The 23,475-nt window shown below is 35.3% G+C and overlaps 1 protein-coding gene across 1 annotated transcript in view; it reads right to left on the bottom strand.

Annotated features, from left to right (window-relative positions):
• Erbb4 (erb-b2 receptor tyrosine kinase 4) overlaps window positions 1-23,475 on the bottom strand; it is a 1,004,487-nt gene that overhangs the window by 195,111 nt on the left and 785,901 nt on the right. The window contains exons 17-19 of the mRNA XM_051190418.1: window positions 21,455-21,587; window positions 16,182-16,304; window positions 12,143-12,241 (exon numbers count right to left, since the gene is read on the bottom strand). Of these exons, the coding sequence (XP_051046375.1) occupies window positions 12,143-12,241; window positions 16,182-16,304; window positions 21,455-21,587 (355 nt within the window). The remainder of the gene's footprint in view (window positions 1-12,142; window positions 12,242-16,181; window positions 16,305-21,454; window positions 21,588-23,475) is intronic.

The following is a 23,475-nucleotide window of genomic DNA, read 5'->3' on the forward strand; positions in this document are numbered from 1 at the left end:
GTGACTTACATACCAGAACTGTCTTTCATCGGATTTTGAGTAGCTGACTGTTACTCTTGAACCAGCAATGTCTTTTCTGGCATGCATTTCATTTGAGGTAGTGAAAATGTCTTGAGTTATTAGCAGGAATACCTTAAAAGCCTCGCTTTTCTAACCATATACTAACAAATTGGCAAGTATGTCAGCCTTCAAAATGGAAGAATGTTGCATATATTTGAATTGCTAATGTAAAAGAGAGACATGCTGAGAAAATCCCCAAGCCATAGGAAGTTACTAAACAGAGGATTTTATTTTCTTACTGTGCAAAGTTAGCATTAAGTATGCAAGCCTCTCAGCTACTGCCCACTTTGCTTTATTAACATAATGAATGGACATAAACTCATACAACACACCTGGATCATGATGAACAGACATCCCAAAACTATTTCTCCCCTTGTTCCTATGATCCATTTTAAGAAGTTCAAGTTAATCAAAATTAAGAACTGATACACAGCTCATTGATTAGAAATGGACACTTATGCATACACCTTAGAAGGAGATACATATTAACTGGATTGGGGGACTGGTCTGAATAGAATATTCACTACTCCAAGGAAATGATGCATTGCCAAACTATGGGAAAACGCTATAAGGATATTTGGAGACAAGGGTCTTTTCTAACTGAACAGGGATGTTAGAAGACTCACGCTCATGCAAAATGTGCCAGCTGCAATCTTTTTATTTAATTATTTGTTTGGGTATTTGTTTAGAGACTGGGTTTCTCTGTGTAATAGTTCTGGCTGGCTTAGGACTTGCTTTATAGACCAGGGTGGCATAGAACTCACAGAGTGCTGTGACTAAAGGCATTCACCATTACTGCCTGGCTACAGTCTTAACCTTCTGTTATAGTCTCTTTTATGTTGATCAGATAAAATGTTCTGACCAAAAGCAATATAGGCAAGGAAGTTTATTTGACTCACATTTCCATGTTAGGTCCTTCAGTGAGACAGTAAGATAAAGAATTCAGGTAGGAGACTGAAACAGAAACCATGGGGGAACAATGTTTACAGTGGCTCTCCATCTCCCCCAGGTTCCTCCTAGCTTTCTTACACAGCTCAGGACCACCTGCCTAGGCACCAATCATGTCCACAGTGTACTGTGCTGCACCTAATCAATTCATCATAACCCGTATACTTCCCCACAGGACTGTCCGATCTAGGCAATTTATCAGATGAAGTTTTCCTCTCAGATGTCTTATTTTGTCTCATGTTGGTAAAGCTAAAGAGGGCATCACCTGAAATCAATCAACCTCATGACACACATTCCAGAATTTTCTCTTAGGAGCTTTACAGATATTGGATCTCATTTTATCGTTCTCAGTTTTATACCTTGTTTAATAGTGTTCCATTCTGAAAAGAACATGACTCAAAATGGAGTTATGAATGGAGGATGAATACATGCATTTTTCATGCAATTACAGACAGTATACATATACATATATACATATATAATAGTAAATAATAGTATGTTATGCAAATATTATCTAAATGTTATTTATACTAGAATGTATCAGAATTAGAAAGGAGAGTATTTATATCCATCTAATATATAAGAGAAACTTACTTTTTATCATAAAACATTATTGTCAGTGACTTCCTATTATTTTAATTTTCAAACTGATATGGGGTGCCCATTGTACTTCTAGAATAAAGGTTGTAGATGCAGAATTTAGACTAAGATATCTAAACATATACTCTCAATTCAGTACCTCTACCCAGTAGGCCTTTACTTTTAGTATTTACAATATTATCATTAAAATATTTAAATGGAAAAAATGTTCACTATGAAAAATTCAACAAGATGTTGAATGGAATTAATTACATTTTAGTCACAATTGGTGGGTGAATATCTCTGAACAATGAATGAATCATTAAATAGCAGAGTGATAATCTATAATAACAATTTTGTTCACTTCTGAAGCAGCACAAAGATGGTATGCCTCATTAGGAAAGTCCGTTACTACATTTCAGCTAGAAAATTCTGCCAGCAGAACTGTATCCGAACTGTTTATAAATATTTCAATTCCCATTTGTAAACAGGAATGCTATTTTCTTAACAGTCGTATATATTCACAAAGCACATAAATATAAATGTGCTATACATAAAATTACTAAAGATATGCAAAAGTAACAAGGGAGGAATAAAGTAATGTATTCTTACAAACCACCATTCTTCCTCAATAAGTAGTTATTTTCAATGACAATTAGAATGCTAAGCAGATACTTGATTTTTTTTTCCTAATAAACTTGTTGATAATACAGGTCTAAGGAATATAGATCAAAGCTACAGTTGGCATAAGAGATAATTATGCATATAAATGAAACAACAGAACCATTAACATCTTCACAGAGGAGCTGAGGAGATGACACAGTGACTACAGGGCTGGCTGCTCAAGTATAAGATCAAAGCTTGAGTCCCAGAACTCACATAAGAATCCAGGAAATGTGGCAACTGCCTAAAACCCTGCCTTTTGAATGGCAGAGGCAGAGATCTTCAGAGCAAACTGAGAAGTCAGACTAGCTAGACTTGGCAAGACTCAGTTTCAGAGAGAGACCTTGTCTCAACAAATAAAATGTAGAATCATCAAGGAAGACATTTGCAGTCTATGTTGGCCCTCATTATACTTACACACACACACACACACACACACACAGACACACACACACACACACACACACAAACATTCAGGTTGCTGATACAGACAACTGTACCCACAGGCATGTACACAGGTGGGAGTCCTGCACCACCATCTCTAGGCTTTTCCTTTCCTAATTTTTGAACGGTGGCATGAATGAATGCATTTCCACTTGATTTGTGTTTGATTTATTTATATTTTTTATTTTTTCCTTGGTTTCATCCTGATAAACCATGGCTTTGTTATCTGAAATTTACCTTCATTAAAATTAGAGCTATGTCATGAAACTTATATTTACAATCCTTTGATTTACATGGATAACAAGGAACTGTGTATATAGTAGACACTTCCTAAAATATGTGCTGAAAATGAATGAAGCAAAAAATTTCACTTTTCTAAACACAAAACAAATTTTTCCTGAAGACTTACTACATGGGGCATGCTATTGTGAAGATTAGAATATATTAAATAACTGCCAACCAAACACATTTTACATCTTGCTAAGGATGCAAAAATAAAATACCTCCAATTAAAGAATGATAAAATAGTATCTGTTTATAGCCCAGCAATGCATTATAAATTTAATGGAAAATGAGACAAAGAGGAACATAGAATGAAATTTACTCTCTTTTTAAGTTAGCATTGTGTGAAAACTAGGAAACATCATATTCTAAAGCACATCTCAATCAAATAATAAAATACCCTTCCTTTCCTGAGAGTATAGTGGTGTTTCATTAAATGAGTGGGTGTTCCACAATTTGAAATGATTTTATATTACAGGACCTTGACTCTATTTTAAGTATATGGCAATAACAATTTCCTGATTTTATATGCAAACTTCTAGTGGCTGCACCCTTACCAATGTGCTTGTATGTTTCTTATAGTTAATTTTTCCACATGGTAGCTACAGTCTACAAATTTTTAATATACTGATATTATTTACTTATTATTGGTACGGATTATAGCAAAACTGTTCCTGATTCATTTACATTTCTTTGCAAGGATAAGGGAAAATTGCAGTCAACAAAGCTAAGTCAAGAGGGTCATATATCTTAATTATAAATTGTCAAAACTAATAGAAAGAATAAGGAAAAAGGAAAAAAAAATTGTAACTGGCTCCCTTGGTTACTTTCTTACCAGGAACCAAATGCAGAAGGGAAACTCATCTTTGAAGATAGATCCCAAATGCTTCATTTTCATTTTCCTGAAGTTAACTTTCTCACCTAGCTAAGCAGCATTTTCAGCTATTATTAGAGATGGGCCAATATCAGCTGACCAATATCCATCAAACTCTTCCTTTCAATGAGCTTAGGGACTCCCAAGGAGCTGCATGTATGCAGACTTCTGCTTATAGCTTCTAATTATTTTTCAGAGGATAATGGAATAGTTAAGTTCAGGGAGGTTAGATTAAATTTGTAAGTGGATCAAAACCCTAGATAAAATTACAGTAGCAAAGCCTGCTATGGGTGCCCCAAGGTTTTTCATTTTGAGATGAAGGGCCCTCATTTATGATGTCTATGAAAAGTGTGATATTCACACGTGATTCAGGATTACTTACTAGTTTTGTTGAATGTGAAGATAAGGTCTGACCATTAAGATTCCTAGCTACTTTTCTGATATTCAACTGAATACTTTAGATACTGGGCCCCATCTTCAAAGATGGCAGCTCTCAAGGAATCAGGAAACCAAACTGGTGTTACCAAATTCTATGTAACTGGGTGAAAGTCATTACACCCTCCACTGGCTGGAGTTGTAACAATCTGGGCTCTGGTGAGAGGGATGTATCTGAAAAGACACAACACTGATATGAAGTAGGATAGAGAATTATTTTGATGACTTTGAAAACACTATTCTGACAAAAATATTGAAGACATACTTGTTAAGTGCTCACTTTTGTAGTAACAGCAAAACCCCAACATGGTTATTCTAATCAATGCATACCCCATGATATCTTGATTTGCAAAGGCACATGTACAGGGAATGTGACAGGAAATTCAGTTATTACTTATTAGATATCACAATAAATATATATCCACTGTAGTAGGTTGGTGTACATCAACATACACACACACACACACACACACACACATGCACTATTAATATATGTATGCATATACCATTGCATGTATCTCAAACATGTAATTCTTTCTAGGATAAAATTGGTTTCCTATGAACAACTAGGATACCATTAGGTATATAATTCATACCAAAGTTTTTGCAAATGGCTCCTTCTTTAAAATATATAAATAGATCATCAACAAGACTTGATATTTCTGAAATTATTTGCTGTAGATTTTTTTGCCCCATGAGCAAATATTCTCTCTCTTTGTTTCCCTCTCTCCTAACCTCCCCCCCCACTCTCTCTCATCAAACCCCAGACATCTGACTGTCAGGGTTAGTATCTTAGGTATGCCACCAACTGGTTTGATGTGGGTTCTGGGGACCAAGTTCAGATATTCATACTTGTAAGTCAAACCTTTTACCAATGATCCATTCTTCCAGTCTCCACGATTGTTATTTATGAGCATACAGTATTTGTTACAAATGGTATCTCCTGGTGCTACAGTCAAACTGGAGGGACTTTTTTTCTAAGTCATCATAATTACAAAATACTGTTCAGATTAGACTCAGAAACAGCCCATGATCAGTGTAATTCTCTTTCTTCCCTGTATGACAGTAACAATCCTCTTAATCAGATATTAAATTCACCAAGTTATAGATTTGGGAGAGCTGGAAAATTACACCTCCAATAGATTGATTCATCGTTAACAAATTTAAATTCTGATACTGTAGATTATGAGCTCTTGAGACATTTCCCCTCATTTACACAAATTCAAGAAATGGTTTTAAGAACAAAAAGCTTATGAAGCTACATGTTAAGATTTACAAAGAACAACCTGCTTTGGATTTGGGGAGTCCCTTTCGGGTGATTCAAGAGATAAAATAAGCCAGTTGGAACATAAAACTTGTCAAGTACTTTATCTAGTTTCAAACCCTTCAGTGCCCCTGAAGGCAATCTTTAAAGCTAAGAATTTGGGAAAAACTGAATTCAGTTAACTGTTACTGGCAATGATTTATAGTGACTATAATAAATTATATTTTTCAAATTTATTTTTGTCAAAATCTGCAATAAATATAATTTTTTTTCTTTTTTAGCAGGACCCATCCTTGCATGTTTATTGCTATCAGGACAGAAGGAAACGACAGGCAAAAATTAAAAATTAGTGGGGAAAAAGGCATGTTGCTAAAATTACTACAGATGATTTGAGCAATAAGGAACAAGATGATAAAACCTATCAAATAAAAAGGGAATATTCATGTATATCTTTCAGAGGATCCATAGCCAAGGCCCTTTGGTGAACCAGAGTAAGTCGCAAGCATCCTAGACACATGGGGGAAAGTCCTTTGTTTGTTGGCCTACAAAAAAAAGCCTTCAGAGAACACACTAGTCTTTTATGCTATGAATTAAAAAATCACAAGTAAACTGATTCATAGAAATAGGTTAGGGATTAACAATACGAAACTAAAAATAAGGCCCAAGTACAGTTATTTATGACACAAATTAGGAGTTATTATTAAAAATCAATTATGCTTGAACAGAGGAAAAATGACCTGTAGGAAAAAGTCTTTTAGATAAGTCAACTATAATGGCATTTCTTAACCATGTTTTGTATTGTTCTTCTGTTAGAAGGAATAGAATCAGTACACACAACTCCGGGCTCCAACACAAAGGGAATTTTGGCATGTGTTAACATTGAGAAGTCCTCACAATTTCAAGGAGTCATATAACACACATGGATGAGGTCAAATTCATAGAGAGATGAGGTAGAATTTCATCACTAGAGAAGGTAATCTGGGGCAAATATGTATACTGAAAAGAGGTCTACTTTCAGGCATTGAGAGTTTCACTCTTTTCAGGCTTGCCTATTGCTAGCATAAGTCTAAGAAGGAGGGAGGTTGAAGATGAATGTATGAAGGTGATCAAATTGACAGGCCATGATGCTTAAGGATGTCCAGAGAGGTGGGGCTAAGTGGCAGTCATGGCCACTGATACACAGAAAGACACTGTGAAGTAAATGAACAGGCTATAAAACAGACTTCACATGTGCTGAACAAGACCCAACAGGATAAGCTAAAACAGAATCAGTTTATTAGTCACCAAGATACTTTTTAAAAATAGGGTTTGAAAGACAAACTGCTATATCAAATAGACATATATTCTCTTTTGGAAAAAATCATTTTATTTTTATAATAAAGAAAATTTCCAGAACTTTAAAAATATTTTTATTTTTATTTATTTATATTTTTCCTAAGGATAATAAAAGTTTTTAAATGACTTTGAAATATCATTTCTAAAATATGGGGTTTTAAAAGTAGTTCTGGAGTATTTACTTCTAAAATGTACAAATTGCATTAATATCTAAATATATATAAAATGATCAAATTTATATGGACAAATGTGTAATTGGATTAAACAATGTGAACTTTAAATAATAACTTGTTAATGTGATACAGAACCTAAAAATCATCATTGACAATACATAGTCACCCAAAGGAAATTTTGTAATCTGAAACAACAGAACCAAAATTTTCCCATCATTTTGCAAAGTTGCTATAATCTGAATAGATTATATGTTTCTCATCCAACTCACATAATGACATCAATTAGAGTCTGAAGAATTTCCTCCCATCAAGACCCCAAGTATCACAAATATAATACAGAAACCCTAAAAAAAAATTCATGGGAACATTACCTCTATAAAATACTATACTGAAAGTTGGGCAAGATAAATAAAAGTCCTTGTGGCACAACAACAACAAAAAGATTTTTCCCCACAAATGATGCAATTTATGCATACAGACAGGTCATAAGAAACCCCTTTTTCTGAATCATCTGACCTTGAGCTGTATTGTAAATGGAATGTGGACAAGCTCGGCCTAGAGCCACGCAGATTTATAGATGTTCTGCGCCAGTACTGGAAGCCTATTCCTAGAACTTAGCGTAATTATAAATTTCTTCTTTTCCCAGATCATTACTTTTTTTTAAGAAAACAAGTAATTTAGTTAAAAGATTTTAAAACAATCTCAACAGATAATGACCTTAAATATCCTGGGAAAAATAGAATGATGGACACTCAAAGAAATCAACAATCTCATGTTCCAGGACTCTTTTCTTGTGTATATGTATCTTCTACAACTTTTGATGTATTCTTTTAAAAAACAAACAAACAAACAAAGAAAATCCAACCAAAATACCAACAATAAAAAAAACCAAATAAACCTTCTAGCAGTTTGCTTTTTCCAAGACAAATTGTGCTACTTGAAACAAAAATTAGAAGTGCCTATAAAGGCAGGCATCCTTCTTATAAAGGGAGACCTTTGGAGTCATTTCCTTAATGTCATTCATTGTGATCTTCTTTTATGGGAATGAAGAATGCACGGGCTATTCAATAGCAGCATGTTATTATTGTCATTATGAATCCATTAGACATGTTCAGGCGAGCTAAGTAGCAGCCCTGTGACCAAATTCTCCTTCTGCTGCTTTTAGTGAAACATTTGATAAAATACTGTCTGCCCCTGATTTACTTTATGCTTGTGGTAAGAATTTAAAGAGAACAGAAGAGTCTTTTCTTTGTCCTTGTATATCAATAAAGGTGTTAGTTGTTGGTGATTAGTTTTAATGACTAAGCTGCAGTGTGTTTTTCTTTATTATAAGAACCAGTAAAGCATGCAATATATATATATATATATATATATATATATATATCATTATATAAAATGTAGAATATTCTGCTGTACAAGTAAACACCATAAGTATAAAGGAGTCTAATATTTAATAGGTGTTTGTGGTTTCCATTTTCTTTGTAAGCTTTGGCCTTTTTAAATCCAACAATATATAAAAAAACATACACACATAAAAAGAAACACACACACAGACATTGGCGTGCAAAAGATATGCATGGTACAATTTCAGATGTTCTTAGTTTTGTTTAAAACTCTCCTGAACACTTGATTATTGCTGCAACAGATGGTGCCCAGGTACTTATTTTTGCCTAATGGTTTTCCTTGCCATTGCAGCCTTGTTCTGCCATCCTCGGAAGGTAAGTCAATAAGATATTAACAATCCCTCTCTCCTTTACTACTAAACAATGTTTTGGGAGCTGGAATAAGGGCTCTAGTTCTGTCATTCTCCAAGTAACTGTCAACCAGTGCAGTTTAGGAGCATAGTATATAGGCTTCATTCTCTTAACCCTTGAATAAGGCAATTAGTAATAGATTGGAGCTTCTCAAATAGAAAGATGCCATAGGCATCTATACATGGAGTTATTAATTGGCCTAAATAATAAAAACTGGACTCAGATTTAGAGGATAGAGGAATAAGCCAAAACTACCTTTGCAACATTAGCTTCCCAGCAGAAAAGAGAGGAAGTTCCTGTTTTTCACTGCTTATGTCCTTTCTCTGCACAGCCATCTCTATTCCTGTCTCTGCCCAGCCATCTCATTGCCTATTTCCATCCTGCCATCTCACTTCTCTTTCCCCAACCATTCACTCCCCATCGACCTGTACAGACCTCCAAACCTCTATGGTTAGCTAGTGGCAATCTCCATTCTCTAATCTTCAGACAAACTTTATTTGTACAAGCAAAATATTACCACAGGCATCACTGTGGCAGGAAATTGTCTTGTCTTATTTCCAAATCCTTGTAATGATGAATCTTTCAACACTAGCATACATTACTTCTACTCAAATAATTATTTTATAAGAAGCTTGTGCTTCTGGAAGAATGCAGACCAAGACATATATCAAACATACCACTTTTACTATTACTGGATGACTTGTAATTTCATTTCTGTCCTTTGTCTCAACTTGCATACAGTTTCACTTGCACAGACCTTCTTTTTATTTGAACTGTTACAAATACTTAAACTGCTCTACAAACACCGTGGATAATCTACAAATGAAGGTACAGGATGTAGTCATTCATTTACATGAAAGTTTTGCTAACTTACTTAAATTTCATTCCCCATCAATGTTGCCTACTAAAATGATTTTAATAAGTGCAATGCTATCCTTCCAATAGTTTAAAACAAGTCTCCAAGATAGTAGAAAATATTTCTCCCTTGAATTTGTCAAAACAGCTAGTAAGCTGTTAATTTCTAGATTCTATCCAAAAGTGGCAAGGCATATCAAAAAAGGAATTTTTAATTTTTCATCTTAAAAAAAGAAGAGTTTTTTTTTTGGAGTCTGTTAGTTTCCAAATCCATCACCCATCTAGGAAAATGATTCCTTTCATAGCTCAATCAGAGGCTCATCTTAAATTCAACAGAAAGCTGAGACTCCAAGCTTCCATCCTCCTCCTGTTTCCATGGGAATGGGCTTCAGATCAAGGGGGAGGGGAGTGGATGAATGGGGTTAGGAGCTTTCAAATAATCATTCAAAATCATGATGAGGTTTTTAGAGGTTCTTTTTACATGATTATTTCGTAGCCTCTTAACCCTCTTTTGCCAGACTGTTTCCATGGAAATATGAATGTCCAAGACTCCAGCAGAGATTATTAGCATTCTTGTGAATTAAGCTTTGGTTAGAGCTCAAGGTAGCCAAGCTTGATCTTCTATCGGTTTTATATATGAACCTCCACTTTTTATTTACTGTAATTTTCTTTGTAATTTCTACTCAATTTGATAATTTTTTTTCTGAGTTTATGTCTATGATCTGGGTCAAAGTGAATGATTAGCACATCACTGAAAAAGTCTTATGTTCTAAATAGTAACATATAAGCCAGATATTTAGCTACAGAGAGTGTAATAACCTTTAACAATGTGCAGAAAAATTTAGTTATTGTATAAGTAATATTTATTATATAAGTGTTGCTAGTTAGGCAAAAATGAAGATATTTTAATTATTTAGCAACTGATACACACAGAGACCATTCTCTAGAGCAGAATGCTTTTCCCATTCTCATTTATTATCAATTATATATCAGCTATATATAATACCTAATAACAAATTAAGCTAAAATAACCTCATAAAATTGTTAGCATTATTATCAAAATTCTCAAGATCATATACTGAGTTTTTTTTTTAAACCTACAAAAGGACTTTCAAAAGAGATTGGCTAAAAATACATAGCAATCTGTTTTGAAAAAAAAATCAAAGTGCATATGCTTCTTGTATCCTCTTTCATGTAAAGGTCACCTTAAAATCAAAATCATTCTTATTATTGAAGACATTATACTAAAAGACAGAAAAATAATGTACATGGGTCTACTCCAGAATTCCTAGTAAGTTATCTTGTGTTCAATGTGAAAAAAATAACAGCAGGCTACACATATAATTTTATTCCACCCTACTCTCTAAAATTTTAACAGCTCAATCTACAACTTTTGCTGGTGGAAATCTTCAAGTTCTGATTGACCTCATCAAGTACTTTCATTCCTTCACCCTTTTTATATTATTCTTTAGTTGAAGCTTTTACCATAGTCCTGTTTGATGAATCTGAATGGAAAAGAGTAAATGTCACTTGAGACCTTAGGTTTAGGTAGGTTCATGTTAAGATAGAGAAATGATTGACTAGAAACACTAATCATGATTATTTTTGCTTAATAAATTATAAATACAAAAAACAAATCCCAATTAATTTTTTAAAACAGCCCCATGACTACCAAAATAGAGTTCTTGGGGTTATTGCACGTGTGGTTCTGAGAGTTGGGACTGTTAAGAAAACCAAACGTGCTACTCATCCTGTTTTTTGGAGCCCAGGCAGACTTGTTCACATATTGTTTTGTCTTAATTATCTATGTCTGATTTCCCAGGGAAATGGGCAGAGACGAGGAGTTGCCACAGTGAAGACCAGACAGGTAAAACCCCACTGTTCTCTGCTTTGTAGAAAATATTTCTAATACATTTCAGCTGAGTGAATTGAAAGCATCATCATTCCACTTTTCAAAGCTGGGTTAACCATGAATTAACTTGTTCTGTTCTGTAGTCCAAGAGAGATAAAATATTATGAGTAAGTTATTCAGAACACATTTTGGAACCTATTGCAGACTTTGTCAATGCTATTTAGAACAGTTACTACTTTATAGGCACTATCTAAATAAGAATGACTCACTATAGATACCACCCAGTAGTTTTGACACTGTTGTAACTGCATTTAATAAATGCATTTCTGTCTATTACAACCAAAACTATAAATAAAATGAAATATCACATGCTTGATTCACATAGGAAACTCAAAATTGGAACTCTAAATATCTTCATATTCCCAAAGATGTTGTATCAGACAGCTGCAAAGTAGGGATGAACTGAATGGTACAATACAATGTGAAGGGATCCTAAAATTCAAAATATAAGGTTATAACATTTTCAGAGAAGAAGCTTTGAAAGGTAGTTTGTCTTTTTATTATTTTATTTCCAAGAATTCTATTTAATAATAAGTGAAAATATGACTGTGTTTATGTACTTACATCCATGAACTCCACATTGGCTTTGGGGCCAGTTGTCTCATTGAGGATCTTAATAGCCACAGGAATTTTCACTGTCTCACCTTCAGGCACCCAAATACCCTTTCAAGAAAAACAGTTAGATTAATTCTATATTGGGATTGCATAATATTATATAGCCAAATATAGTTTAATTTGGCCATTCAAACTTTTATTTTATTTCACTTTAGATATTATAATTACATTTCTCCCATCTCTTTCCTTCCATTAAGCCTCCCATATACTCCTCCTCATTCTCCTTCAAGTTTGTTGTTTTCTTTTTCATAACTTGCTATTATATATATATATATATATATATATATATATATATATATGTTCAATACAGATAATGTTAGCTATATATACTTATTCAGACCTGATCATTTGGCACTGGACAACCAATTGGTATGCTCTGAGTTCTAATTTCTCTTAAGTAATAAACTTTTCTTCAGCATTTGTTATATATATTATGTGTTTATGGTATAGTTTCATAACAGATGAATTATATATTTTCTATTTACACACTGTTCAATATCCATTTAAGGTCAATTTGTTTGCTTCCCATAAGATGCTTTGCACATTGAAGAGAACATTAACAGGATAAACTATTTAAATCTTATTTGAATGATATCACCAACTTCACTTCAAGACACAATAACTATTCTTTCACTCTGAAGAGTAGCTATATTTAGCACAAAGTATGGAAAAGTTCTAAACAATAGCTTAAAATATGATTAGGTAAAAATGATATTTCTTTTTAGTTTCAATATGACATGATTATTCCTGTTTCTCTAGTTCAGATGGAAAAGGACTTAAATTAAAAGGTTATTATTTTGAAAATAGGACAAAGGACACATTATAGGGCATATGAAATACATAGTAATTTATCCATATTATTAAATTCTTTATATTAATGAATTTTGTCTCTGGGAACATATAACATACTTATATTGACCATTGACAATTCTGTCATCAAAATAATTACAGTATTTCTAGATTAGGACAACATTAAAAATGTAGACTTTCCAGGTACAAGATTAAATAATAATTGTTTCTTAGTAAACTTAAACATGTTAATCGGTACAATAATTTTGGTAGGGCAGATAAGAATGCTTAAATTAAGGATGATATGTTTTAAAGCATGTAGTCCAAAAAAATTTCAGATGCTTAAAGGAGGCCATTCCAGGAGGAATCTCAAGACTATGATGACAGTTTTCAATTTAAGATGAAATGGAGGAAGCTATAGATTGTAGCTCTACCTTCTTTCTCAATGTCAACTGGTGACAGTGATAGGAAGCTTTCACTTTGGACACATTGTGCAAGTAAATGTGTTTGTATTATCCTATGTTGGAGTAATAGAGGAGACACAAATTGAAGAGCTGTTGAATAGTAATAAAAGTGAAAAAAAGTGCTTTAAAACTTCCAGATGAGATTTATGGTTATATTTGACTTAAGCAGGGTCAATAGGGAAATGTATGTGTCAAATGCAAAATAATAACATAAGTTATTTGTGGTATAATTTTGTAAATGGGTGTTACAAGCAGAAGTAGGGGGGGAGCCTAAGAACCCAAAACCCCAGGCTATATTTTATCAGAGATGGTATCTAGGGCAGAAAACTTGCTTATCATTATTCAATAAAATAACCACATAGGGATTTGCTTTATAAAGCACCAGCATCAATATTAAAATATTCCTCAACTGTAGTTTTAAAATAAGAATATAAATTCAGTGCAGATTAATTTGTACTACTTTTGAAAAATGTTTAGCCATTACTTTATAGACCAAAACACCTGGAATTTGACTACACCTGTGCCTATGCTGGTCCCAATATTTTCTATTGAAACATAATATAGCTTCTCTTAGGAAGAAATAGTGACCAAATAAGTAACCAGGCCATGTCATTTGTGTGTCTACTAACAGCTTTACATAGCTTAAGACAGTATGTCTTATAATACATGATACACGCATTAAAACATGGGGATGGCAAAACATATTTCAAATACACAATTCAAATAAACTTACGAAACTTGTAATAAATTTTCTACAAACACACATTTGTCTATGTACCTTCAATTTAGTGACTATGACATGGAGAAATGATTATTTTGAAATACAGTGGAAGGAAGCTCTTGGCGCTTTCTGTTGACTTCCCTATAATTCAGCTCAGAAATTCTCATAATATCTATGGACATGAAAGTCAAACAATTACCAGATTCATCATAAGGCTAGTGGTGAGCAGGCAATCTTTACATGACTGGAAGGTGTAGACATGGTCATGAAGTGACACCAAAAGACAGGAAGTCAGATAGTAATGAATTCATTAGCTCTTTCCAACATTTTTACGTAAGATAAAATTTAGAATTATGTATTATTCCAAATCATTTTATACACTTTCATTAAAATCTATACAAATTGAAATAGTTAAATATTCAAACAAAATTAGATTAAAAATTAAGTATACAATTACATTATTTGTGCCCTCTTCTTTTTTCTAGCATAATTTGAGTATATATAAAGGGTAACTTCTGTTCTTTGAACTTGCAAAGTATTTGAAGGTCAGAAAGACAAAGTCAGCCTAAACTAGAATCTATGCAATTGGACACTCAGTTAATGATTTTACTGAAGAAAATATGCACACTAAAATGACAGGGTAATTTTCACAGTTGCACCTTAGAAGCTTTTATAACAATGAGAATATTTTCAAATACTCAGGAAAGGAAATTTTCAGTCTGCATTATGATCACCAATATTGTTTTAAAAAATCATTATTTTATGTTTTTGAGACACTTGTTTTTTTTAACTAAATTGTCTAAGGTGGTTTCAAACTTTTCAGCTCAAATAATTCTCTAAGCTCAGACTCACAAGTTTGGGATTACAGTAATATAACACTATAAACTTAAGTCATCTTTCTAAATAGAGAAAAAACTGAGCATTTTGAAAATGTAAAATGCTTAAACTCCTATCTGCCTTAAACATGTGTTCATAAAAATGAAGAGTTAACAAATCACTTAGAAATATACAGTAAGCTGCAGATGTAAACTTTGTGAATTGTACCAATGACCATTACAAAATGGCTTCACCATTACCCAGGAGAGTTTGTCTCATTATTTACCATTAAAATCAATTTTACCACAGTTACTGTTGGTTGGCTTCTGGGTTGGACTTGTAATTTACCTAATTAAGTTAATATATAGACAGAAAACAGTAGAATTTTCTCTTTGCAGATAATCTCTCATTGGAAATTAATGGTTGGTCCTTCCTCAACTGAATACACAACACTTTGTTGACTCCCCATTGGAGGCCTTATCCCTTCTGAAGAGTTGATGGGAGTTGTATTGTCAGGGGTATGTGTTGGGACTTGAGGGGGAATTGTAATTGGTAGGTTAAATGAAAAAAAATTAAAGAACATTAATGGTATTTTCCTTTTGTCTTATCTTTACACATATAGTTACTATTTTACACAAAGATATTAAAACTACCATTATAACTACTAAATCATATATATATATATATATATATATATAAAATCACTTAAGCACATTGTTTTAACCTTATCTTACAAACATATTAGTACATTCATATGGATTGTAAGTGATCAATTTGTAGCGTACTGACTAGTATAAAAGAACAGCAAAGGATTGTGGGAGGTTACCCATGATGTTCCGGAAGCTCAGGAAGCAGTGACCAAGAGGGAGCAAAAACAGGTTGTGTCTGAGTATTTGAGAAACAAGTGGAAATGGGGCTAAGAGAAGACAATATTGAAAGAAAAGGGTCAAAGGGCACACGACACACTCTACTTGGGTGAAAACCTGCAAATCTTCCCTGTCTCTAAACATGCACTTATCAAAGTTTGTTTCATAAAAATGAATGAATTAATCTGAATAGCAAATTCTCAACGCAAGGTGATTCTTCTCTTTGAATATTATAAGAAAATAGGGCTGACTAATATAATTACCATGGCTATTATTTTTTAAAAACTTGAAATAAAAAAATAACTGATAGCATGTACTGTGTTTTTACTTACTTTATAAACGGTTCCAAAAGCTCCTGAGCCAAGGACTTTTACCCTCTTTAATTCTGTTTCCTTCAAAATGCGTAGTTGAGCTTGATTGGGTGCTGTGCCGCTGGGGGTTAAGGGCTCTACCAGCTGCAAAGCAAGGGTGTAGGGTTATGTAAATTTTGTCCATATTAACTACTGCTTCTTGCCCTCTATTCTTTTCTAACACTTTTAGGATATATACCAGGATACTTTTATTTGACAAAACTAGTTTTGTAATATCAACAACATTCCTACCCTTTTTTGCATATGTTCTCTGTCTGGGTGAATTCAAATTTTGCATATATTTTACTAAAGGCACATAGGTTAGAAGATATGATGTTAAATACAAAAATGAAATAAAAGAAGACAAAACAAGGAATAGTTCCTTATTAGCATTTATAATAACTAAAATCTAACATGATCCAATGGGGATAATAGCTAGCAAACACCATACTGATTCTTCTCATAGTCAATACATCAAATATGAGCTTCTTGTCAAATCTCAATTCCTGTCTGAGTAGGCCAGAAATTCTACTTTTTTTTTCTTTTTTCTTTTTTCTTTCTTTCTTTCTTTTTTTTTTTTTTTTTTTGTGGATCACCAGGTGGTATATATTTATGATGGTGAGTTATGACCTCATTTTAACTAGCAAGATGAGAATACAGTTTGGTGCCATACTATAAATATGTTTTGGAATCCCCCCCCCAAAAAAAAAAATTTAGTAACTATTGGGAATGAAGGCTTCCTAGTTCTGGCTTTCAAAAATTAGTCTTGAGATCATGACAATGGAGTGACATTAAGAGGCTACTTGCAATAGTGAAGAGTTTGGGGTTAGCATCAGAAGGAGAGAAGGACAAGGATATACAACACATCAGATGTGTGAAGGATATAAAAGGTAAGATTAGAGTAGGAAGCAGCAAGTCAAGAAGAAAGCTGAATGTGGCTAAAATATACACTTGGGCTGAAATTTGTAGATGTCGTAGTTATGACGCCATCCAGCTGACAAGTTTGAATGAAGGAAGAAAATGTGAGCTGGAGGGTAATCACTGGTATAGGCAAGATGGTATCTAAAGTAGTCACCCTTAACCACAACTGCATGTTATGAAATTTCAGCTACCATTGTCCAAATATATTGGGAAATGATAAATAGAAATATTCAGAAAAGAAGCATGCTTAAAATAATTTTTATTAAAGTAACTGACTTATTTTTACCAATAGAACTCTAATTAACTTACTGTATCCATCATATTAATCAAATTCTATCAATGTTATGTACCAATAGGAACTAACACAATACATCTTAATTTCAGATTCATCTAAAGTCTCAGACATCCCATGGTTTTAGAATTCACCCCTCTTTCATCAAGGAGTCTGCTGTCTGTACTCTAGAGGCTGTGGGGCACCCAAAGCCTGCATCCTTGGATAGCATTTCATGTTATAATTCATGCTCAAATATGAGAATTAATAAGCTTTTAAAAATACAGTTTTTCAGTTTAAAAAGAACTGAACTATGAATAACAAAAAAATCTGTTTTCTTCTCCACATGAGGAAAAAATTGAAGGCTACTACTACTCAAATTGTCTAGACCTACCACAGTATTTGAAAACATCTGTTTACAAGGGTAGCTGTGCTGTGGCCCTCCTGTCTGGCCATTATCATTAGGCTTCTGTGAACATTATGGCCAGCTGAGGCAATGGAGCAGGCCTGAGCTCAGTGAGTACAGAGGTAACACAGTTTTTAGCAAAAAAATCATAAAATTTATTAATAAAATTAGTCTATTTCTTAGTAGTTTGAAAACAAATCTACCATTATCTCACTTTCACATTTCCCATATTAAAAATATAAATTAGTTTACTAAGAATTTCATTACAGCCAAGTAAGATGTGGTTTGATCACACCAGACCGCCTGAAACAGAGTACAAGCTGATCCTACATTCCAAACAGCTGGACAAAAACAGCCCTACAGACTACAGCTAGGATATCTGAATCTTCTTCGAATCCCCCAAGACAGTGCCCCTTACCAGCAGGAAGTAGTTTGGAAAGAACGACGCCCAAATTCCCAAATATTGTATATAAATGTTTGTTTTCATTTAATTGGACTTTGTTATATAAAATTAAATAAAAATACTCTATATGCATAAAAAAAAGAAAAAGAAAAAAAACAAATTATCTTAAGTCAAAAAAAAAAAAAAAAGAATCATTGAATTTTACATAAAAAATATTACCCTCTAGCAGAGATCTCCATTCATTGGAAGGTCACTCTACAAGAGTTGATTGGCAGATATTTTAGATGCTACATATGATTTGTAGTGTGTGTGTGTGTGTGTGGTGTGTGTGGTTTGTGTATGTTTGTGTGTGTGTACATGTGTAAATGTAGTCTAGAGTACAACTTAAGGTTTCATACTTCAGTCACTTTGGGAGGGTATATCCTCCTACAGGCTTTTAATATTTCAAGGACAAGAAGGTGTCCCAACAGTGAGCCCAAGGGAACCATCTGTTCCTGTTCTGGGATTATAAACACATACCACCACCATGGTCAAGACCACATGCTTATAAGGCAAGCACTTCACTTACTGAGCTATCTCCCCTGTCCTAGGATGACTAACTTAAATGAACCTCTAAACAATTTAACATAAAAATCATTTTAAAACACATACGAATTGATAAGGAGTTTTCTGCACTTTGGGTAAGTGATAGCTAAGTTCACATATGGAATATAGTTGGAATACCTTGGAATTTGTCATGCAATTGTTTTCTGTTTGGGAACTTAAGAAGGAAAAAGCATTAAGATATAACTGGTTTGCAGTGTGGTTACCACAGGATGCATATCTCCACTCCTGGAAGTTTTAAGAGGGAATGAACAGTCAAGTTGCCATTTTGACAACAAGAAATAAAAAACACTCAGAGTGACATACAGAATTCCTCAGAATTGTTCAGGCAGACCCAGATTGGAGTATGGGGGAATGAAGTAGAGGGGTGGAGTATGGGGGAATGAGGTAGAGGGGTGGAGTATGGGGGAATGAAGTAGAGGGGAGGATTATGGGGGGATAAGGTAGAGGGGGGAGTATGGGGGAATGAAGTAGAGGGGGAGGATTATGGGGGGGATAAGGTAGAGGGGGGAGTATGGGGGAATGAGGTAGAGGGGGGAGTATGGGGGAATGAGGGAGAGGGGGGAGTATGGGGGAATGAGGGAGAGGGGTGGAGTATGGGGGAATGAGGTAGAGGGGGAGTATGGGGGAATGAGGTAGAGGGGGGAGTATGGGGGAATGAGGGAGAGGGGTGGAGTATGGGGGAATGAGGTAGAGGGGGGAGTATGGGGGAATGAGGTAGAGGGGGGAGTATGGGGGAATGAGGGAGAGGGGTGGAGTATGGGGGAATGAGGTAGAGGGGGGTAGTATGGGGAATGAGGTAGAGGGGGGAGTATGGGGGAATGAGGGAGAGGGGTGGAGTATGGGGGAATGAGGGAGAGGGGTGGAGTATGGGGGAATGAGGTAGAGGGGGGAGTATGGGGGAATGAGGGAGAGGGGGGAGTATGGGGGAATGAGGTAGAGGGGGGAGTATGGGGAAATGAGGTAGAGGGGGGAGTATGGGGGAATGAGGGAGAGGGGGGAGTATGTGGGAATGAGGGAGAGGGGTGTAGTATGGGGGAATGAGGTAGAGGGGGGAGTATGGGGGAATGAGGGAGAGGGGTGGAGTATGGGGGAATGAGGGAGAGGGGTGGAGTATGGGGGAATGAGGTAGAGGGGGGAGTATGGGGGAATGAGGTAGAGGGGGGAGTATGGGGGAATGAGGGAGAGGGGGGAGTATGGGGGGAATGAGGGAGAGGGGGAGTATGGGGGAATGAGGAAGAGGGGGGAGTATGGGGGAATGAGGGAGAGGGGGGAGTATGGGGGAATGAGGGAGAGGGGGGAGTATGGGGGAATGAAGTAGAGGGGTGGAGTATGGGGGAATGAGGGAGAGGGGGGAGTATGGGGGAATGAAGTAGAGGGGAGGATTATGGGGGGATAAGGTAGAGGGGGGAGTATGGGGGAATGAGGTAGAGGGGGGAGTATGGGGGAATGAGGTAGAGGGGGGAGTATGGGGGAATGAGGTAGAGGGGGGAGTATGGGGGAATGAGGGAGAGGGGGGAGTATGGGGGAATGAGGTAGAGGTGGAGTATGGGGGAATGAGGTAGAGGGGGGAGTATGGGAGAATGAGGTAGAGGGGGGAGTATGGGGGAATGAGGTAGAGGGGGGAGTATGGGGGAATGAGGGAGAGGGGTGGAGTATGGGGGAATGAGGTAGAGGGGGGAGTATGGGGAATGAGATAGAGGGGAGGATTATGGGGGAATGAGGGAGAGGGGGGAGTATGGGGGAATGAGGGAGAGGGGGAGTATGGGGGAATGAGGTAGAGGGGGGAGTATGGGGGAATGAGGTAGAGGGGGGAGTATGGGGAATGAGATAGAGGGGAGGATTATGGGGGGATAAGGTAGAGGGGGGAGTATGGGGGAATGAGGTAGAGGGTGGAGTATGGGGGAATGAGGTAGAGGGGGGTAGTATGGGGAATGAGATAGAGTGGGCTCAAAGCTCTGATCCTGTGAAATCTCCCGGGACAGCTCTTCTCTTGCCTCCTATCTGATACACACTATCAGCTGCAGGCTAAGGAACCCAGTGTGACACCAAAAACAAAATGCTGATAATTCATTGATAAATTGTATAACCTTAAGATGTAATGCACAATATTAAGTGCATCTCATCAACTTTGTCAAAAGTTTTGTGTCAATTCAGCGATAAGACTCATTCTTTCACTGCAGGTGTAATTAATAATTGGCTGCCAATTTAATTATCCTAATTAAAATGCATATAGCTTGTACTTTCAATCAGGAAATTTCTATTTATTTCTAACATTTTAATAGCTGTACCACTGAGATGTCCTCTCCTCAAACACATATTGTCTATGCTGCTACTGATTGATCTATTGTTTACGCAAAGATGCTGATGGGAGTTTCCACAACAAAAATAAATCTATTTTTTTTTTCCAATTTTCAAAAGAATAATTTCTTCTGCCCAATACAATCCATTTTCTTCAAGGTCCGACCTTACTGTCTTAACTACTTTTGTACCATATTCTATTTTCACCAATTTTTTTAAACAAAATATAACATTCAAAGTCATCACAAACTAAGTCATACTTTCAATGGTTTTAGTAAACAAAGTACCGCTTGGGTCTATAAAATCTAAAGGAAACCCCCAAGTAAATGCAGACGTACTGAGAACTTTACCTCTGTCTCCAGGAATCTCCTCAAGGCTCGTTTCTTTTTGATGCTCTTCCTTCTGACATATACTGCAAATGTGAGAGCCATGATGAGCAGGATGAAGAGGCCACCGATGACTCCGGCTGCAATCAGTGGAGTTCTGCCAACCAGAATAAAAAATAAAAGCAAAGCATGAAGGGAGAAAGACAGAGGGAGAGTAAAAAGCAGCTGCATGAGTCATTTTCCACACTTCATGAATCTAGTCATTCTGAAGAAAAGCTAATAAAAAGCCACCAGGGCTATAATGAAGCTCTTTCTATTTGTAAGCTGCAGGTTTTGTTTTATTTTGTTTTTTAAAATAGTAAGCCATGCACATACAATTAATCTTTGGAGAAGGACAGCTATAGCATGCCATTTGGTGAAAACAAATCAGAAAGCTAAATAAAGAATGAGGAACGCACACTAAGACAATGGAGTGGGAAGTCTGAAAATGACTTTTACTACTTTTCATCAGTAAATGAAAAGCACATTTTAATAAACTGTTGTGGAGTATAATTTTATTTCAAGAAAACTACCTTAACAGTGGCACTATTGACCTTTTGGGCTGTTTACAAATGTGTTGTACAGGTTATTTCATTTTCAATATTCAGTAGTGTCCCTGATCTTCGTTCCTAGATAGCAACAGCATCTTCAGTCTTGGGCCACCGCAATAAATATCCCTATATGTTGCCAAAAATCTATTGACATCACCTCTGCTTGAGAACTTCTTATCTATAGTGAAAATGTGTATTTGGGAGAGATACAAACCATCATATCTCTGGAATACAAGGGTATCAGTAAAGAGATGTTTATTACCAAAAGTGCACTGAAACCCTGATAAGGGCAATGCTGGTAGGAAAAAACACTGGTTCATATTTTGGAGTGATGCTGACTAGGGTGTATAAATTGTAATTCGAAGTATGCCTACACAGTACATGCTAACATATTTTTTATTTCATCAAAATCATCCCTTAAGTATTCTAACATATTTTAGCAAAGATAGAGCTTTGAAGTTGATTACTTCTTACTGTTTCCTAATTTTTTTTGCTTTTGGGAAAAAAACCTATTCCTTATGTAAAACATTATCTATGAACTTTAGGTGGTCATAGTCTTGAAGTGCATTACTTTCTTATGGCATAGCAAATAACCCAGACTGAAACATGTGATTGCCTAATAAATATTTGACTATGAAGCCACTAAAGATGGCATACAAAAAAATGATTTCCTTCATGTTCATGCCTTCTATAATAAATCATTTTTTTTTAGATATCCCTACCTTCAGAAGGGTTCCTCAAAAGAACATATTCTATATAGCTACATACCCGAAAAGAATTTCTTATACTTGTAAAATAAACTTTTGCTCACAGATAACAAGAAATAATGATAGTGGGTGATCATAAATCAGACTTTGAAAATCTAAAGCACTCATGAAAAAGAGCTGTATAACTATTTCCACAATGAAATCATGTGTTTTGAAGATTATGACTGCTGTAATGTCATATGAAACTGTGGAAAAATCTTAAAAACTGGTCCTTCCTAAATGTTTCTTCCAGATAGCTCAAACCATACTTAAATGTAGCTATAATTCAAGTAGATTTTCCTAAATGGGACCTCCTAAAGATATAAAAGTTTCTGCTGACAAAATTAAACTATAGCAGAGACACAAACTTATCATTGTGATGTGTTTTAACGTGTTTGTGACATATTTAGAATTTCAGCCCAAAGTGCATTTTTCTACTAACTGCTTCACATGCTGGTGAAAGCCATTCATTATGCAAGACTTGTACTTTGTCATTTTACATTTTAAAAATGCAGAGAATGTTTTTTGTTTGTTGACTGTATCTTAGGAAAGAAATCTTTGCACAGGGCAAAAATAGTCCTCTTTCTTTTCAACTTATTTCAGGAGAGAGTAGCTGTGAAGCCTTGCTAGTCCGAAAGAAATATTCAGACTCAGTAGGATGTATTTTCTGTTTTTCTCCATGATGTTTACTATAATATTTTCACACTAC

Source organism: Phodopus roborovskii, unplaced genomic scaffold (genome assembly GCF_943737965.1).
Source record: "Phodopus roborovskii unplaced genomic scaffold, PHOROB, whole genome shotgun sequence".
NCBI classification, from domain to species: domain Eukaryota; kingdom Metazoa; phylum Chordata; class Mammalia; order Rodentia; family Cricetidae; genus Phodopus; species Phodopus roborovskii.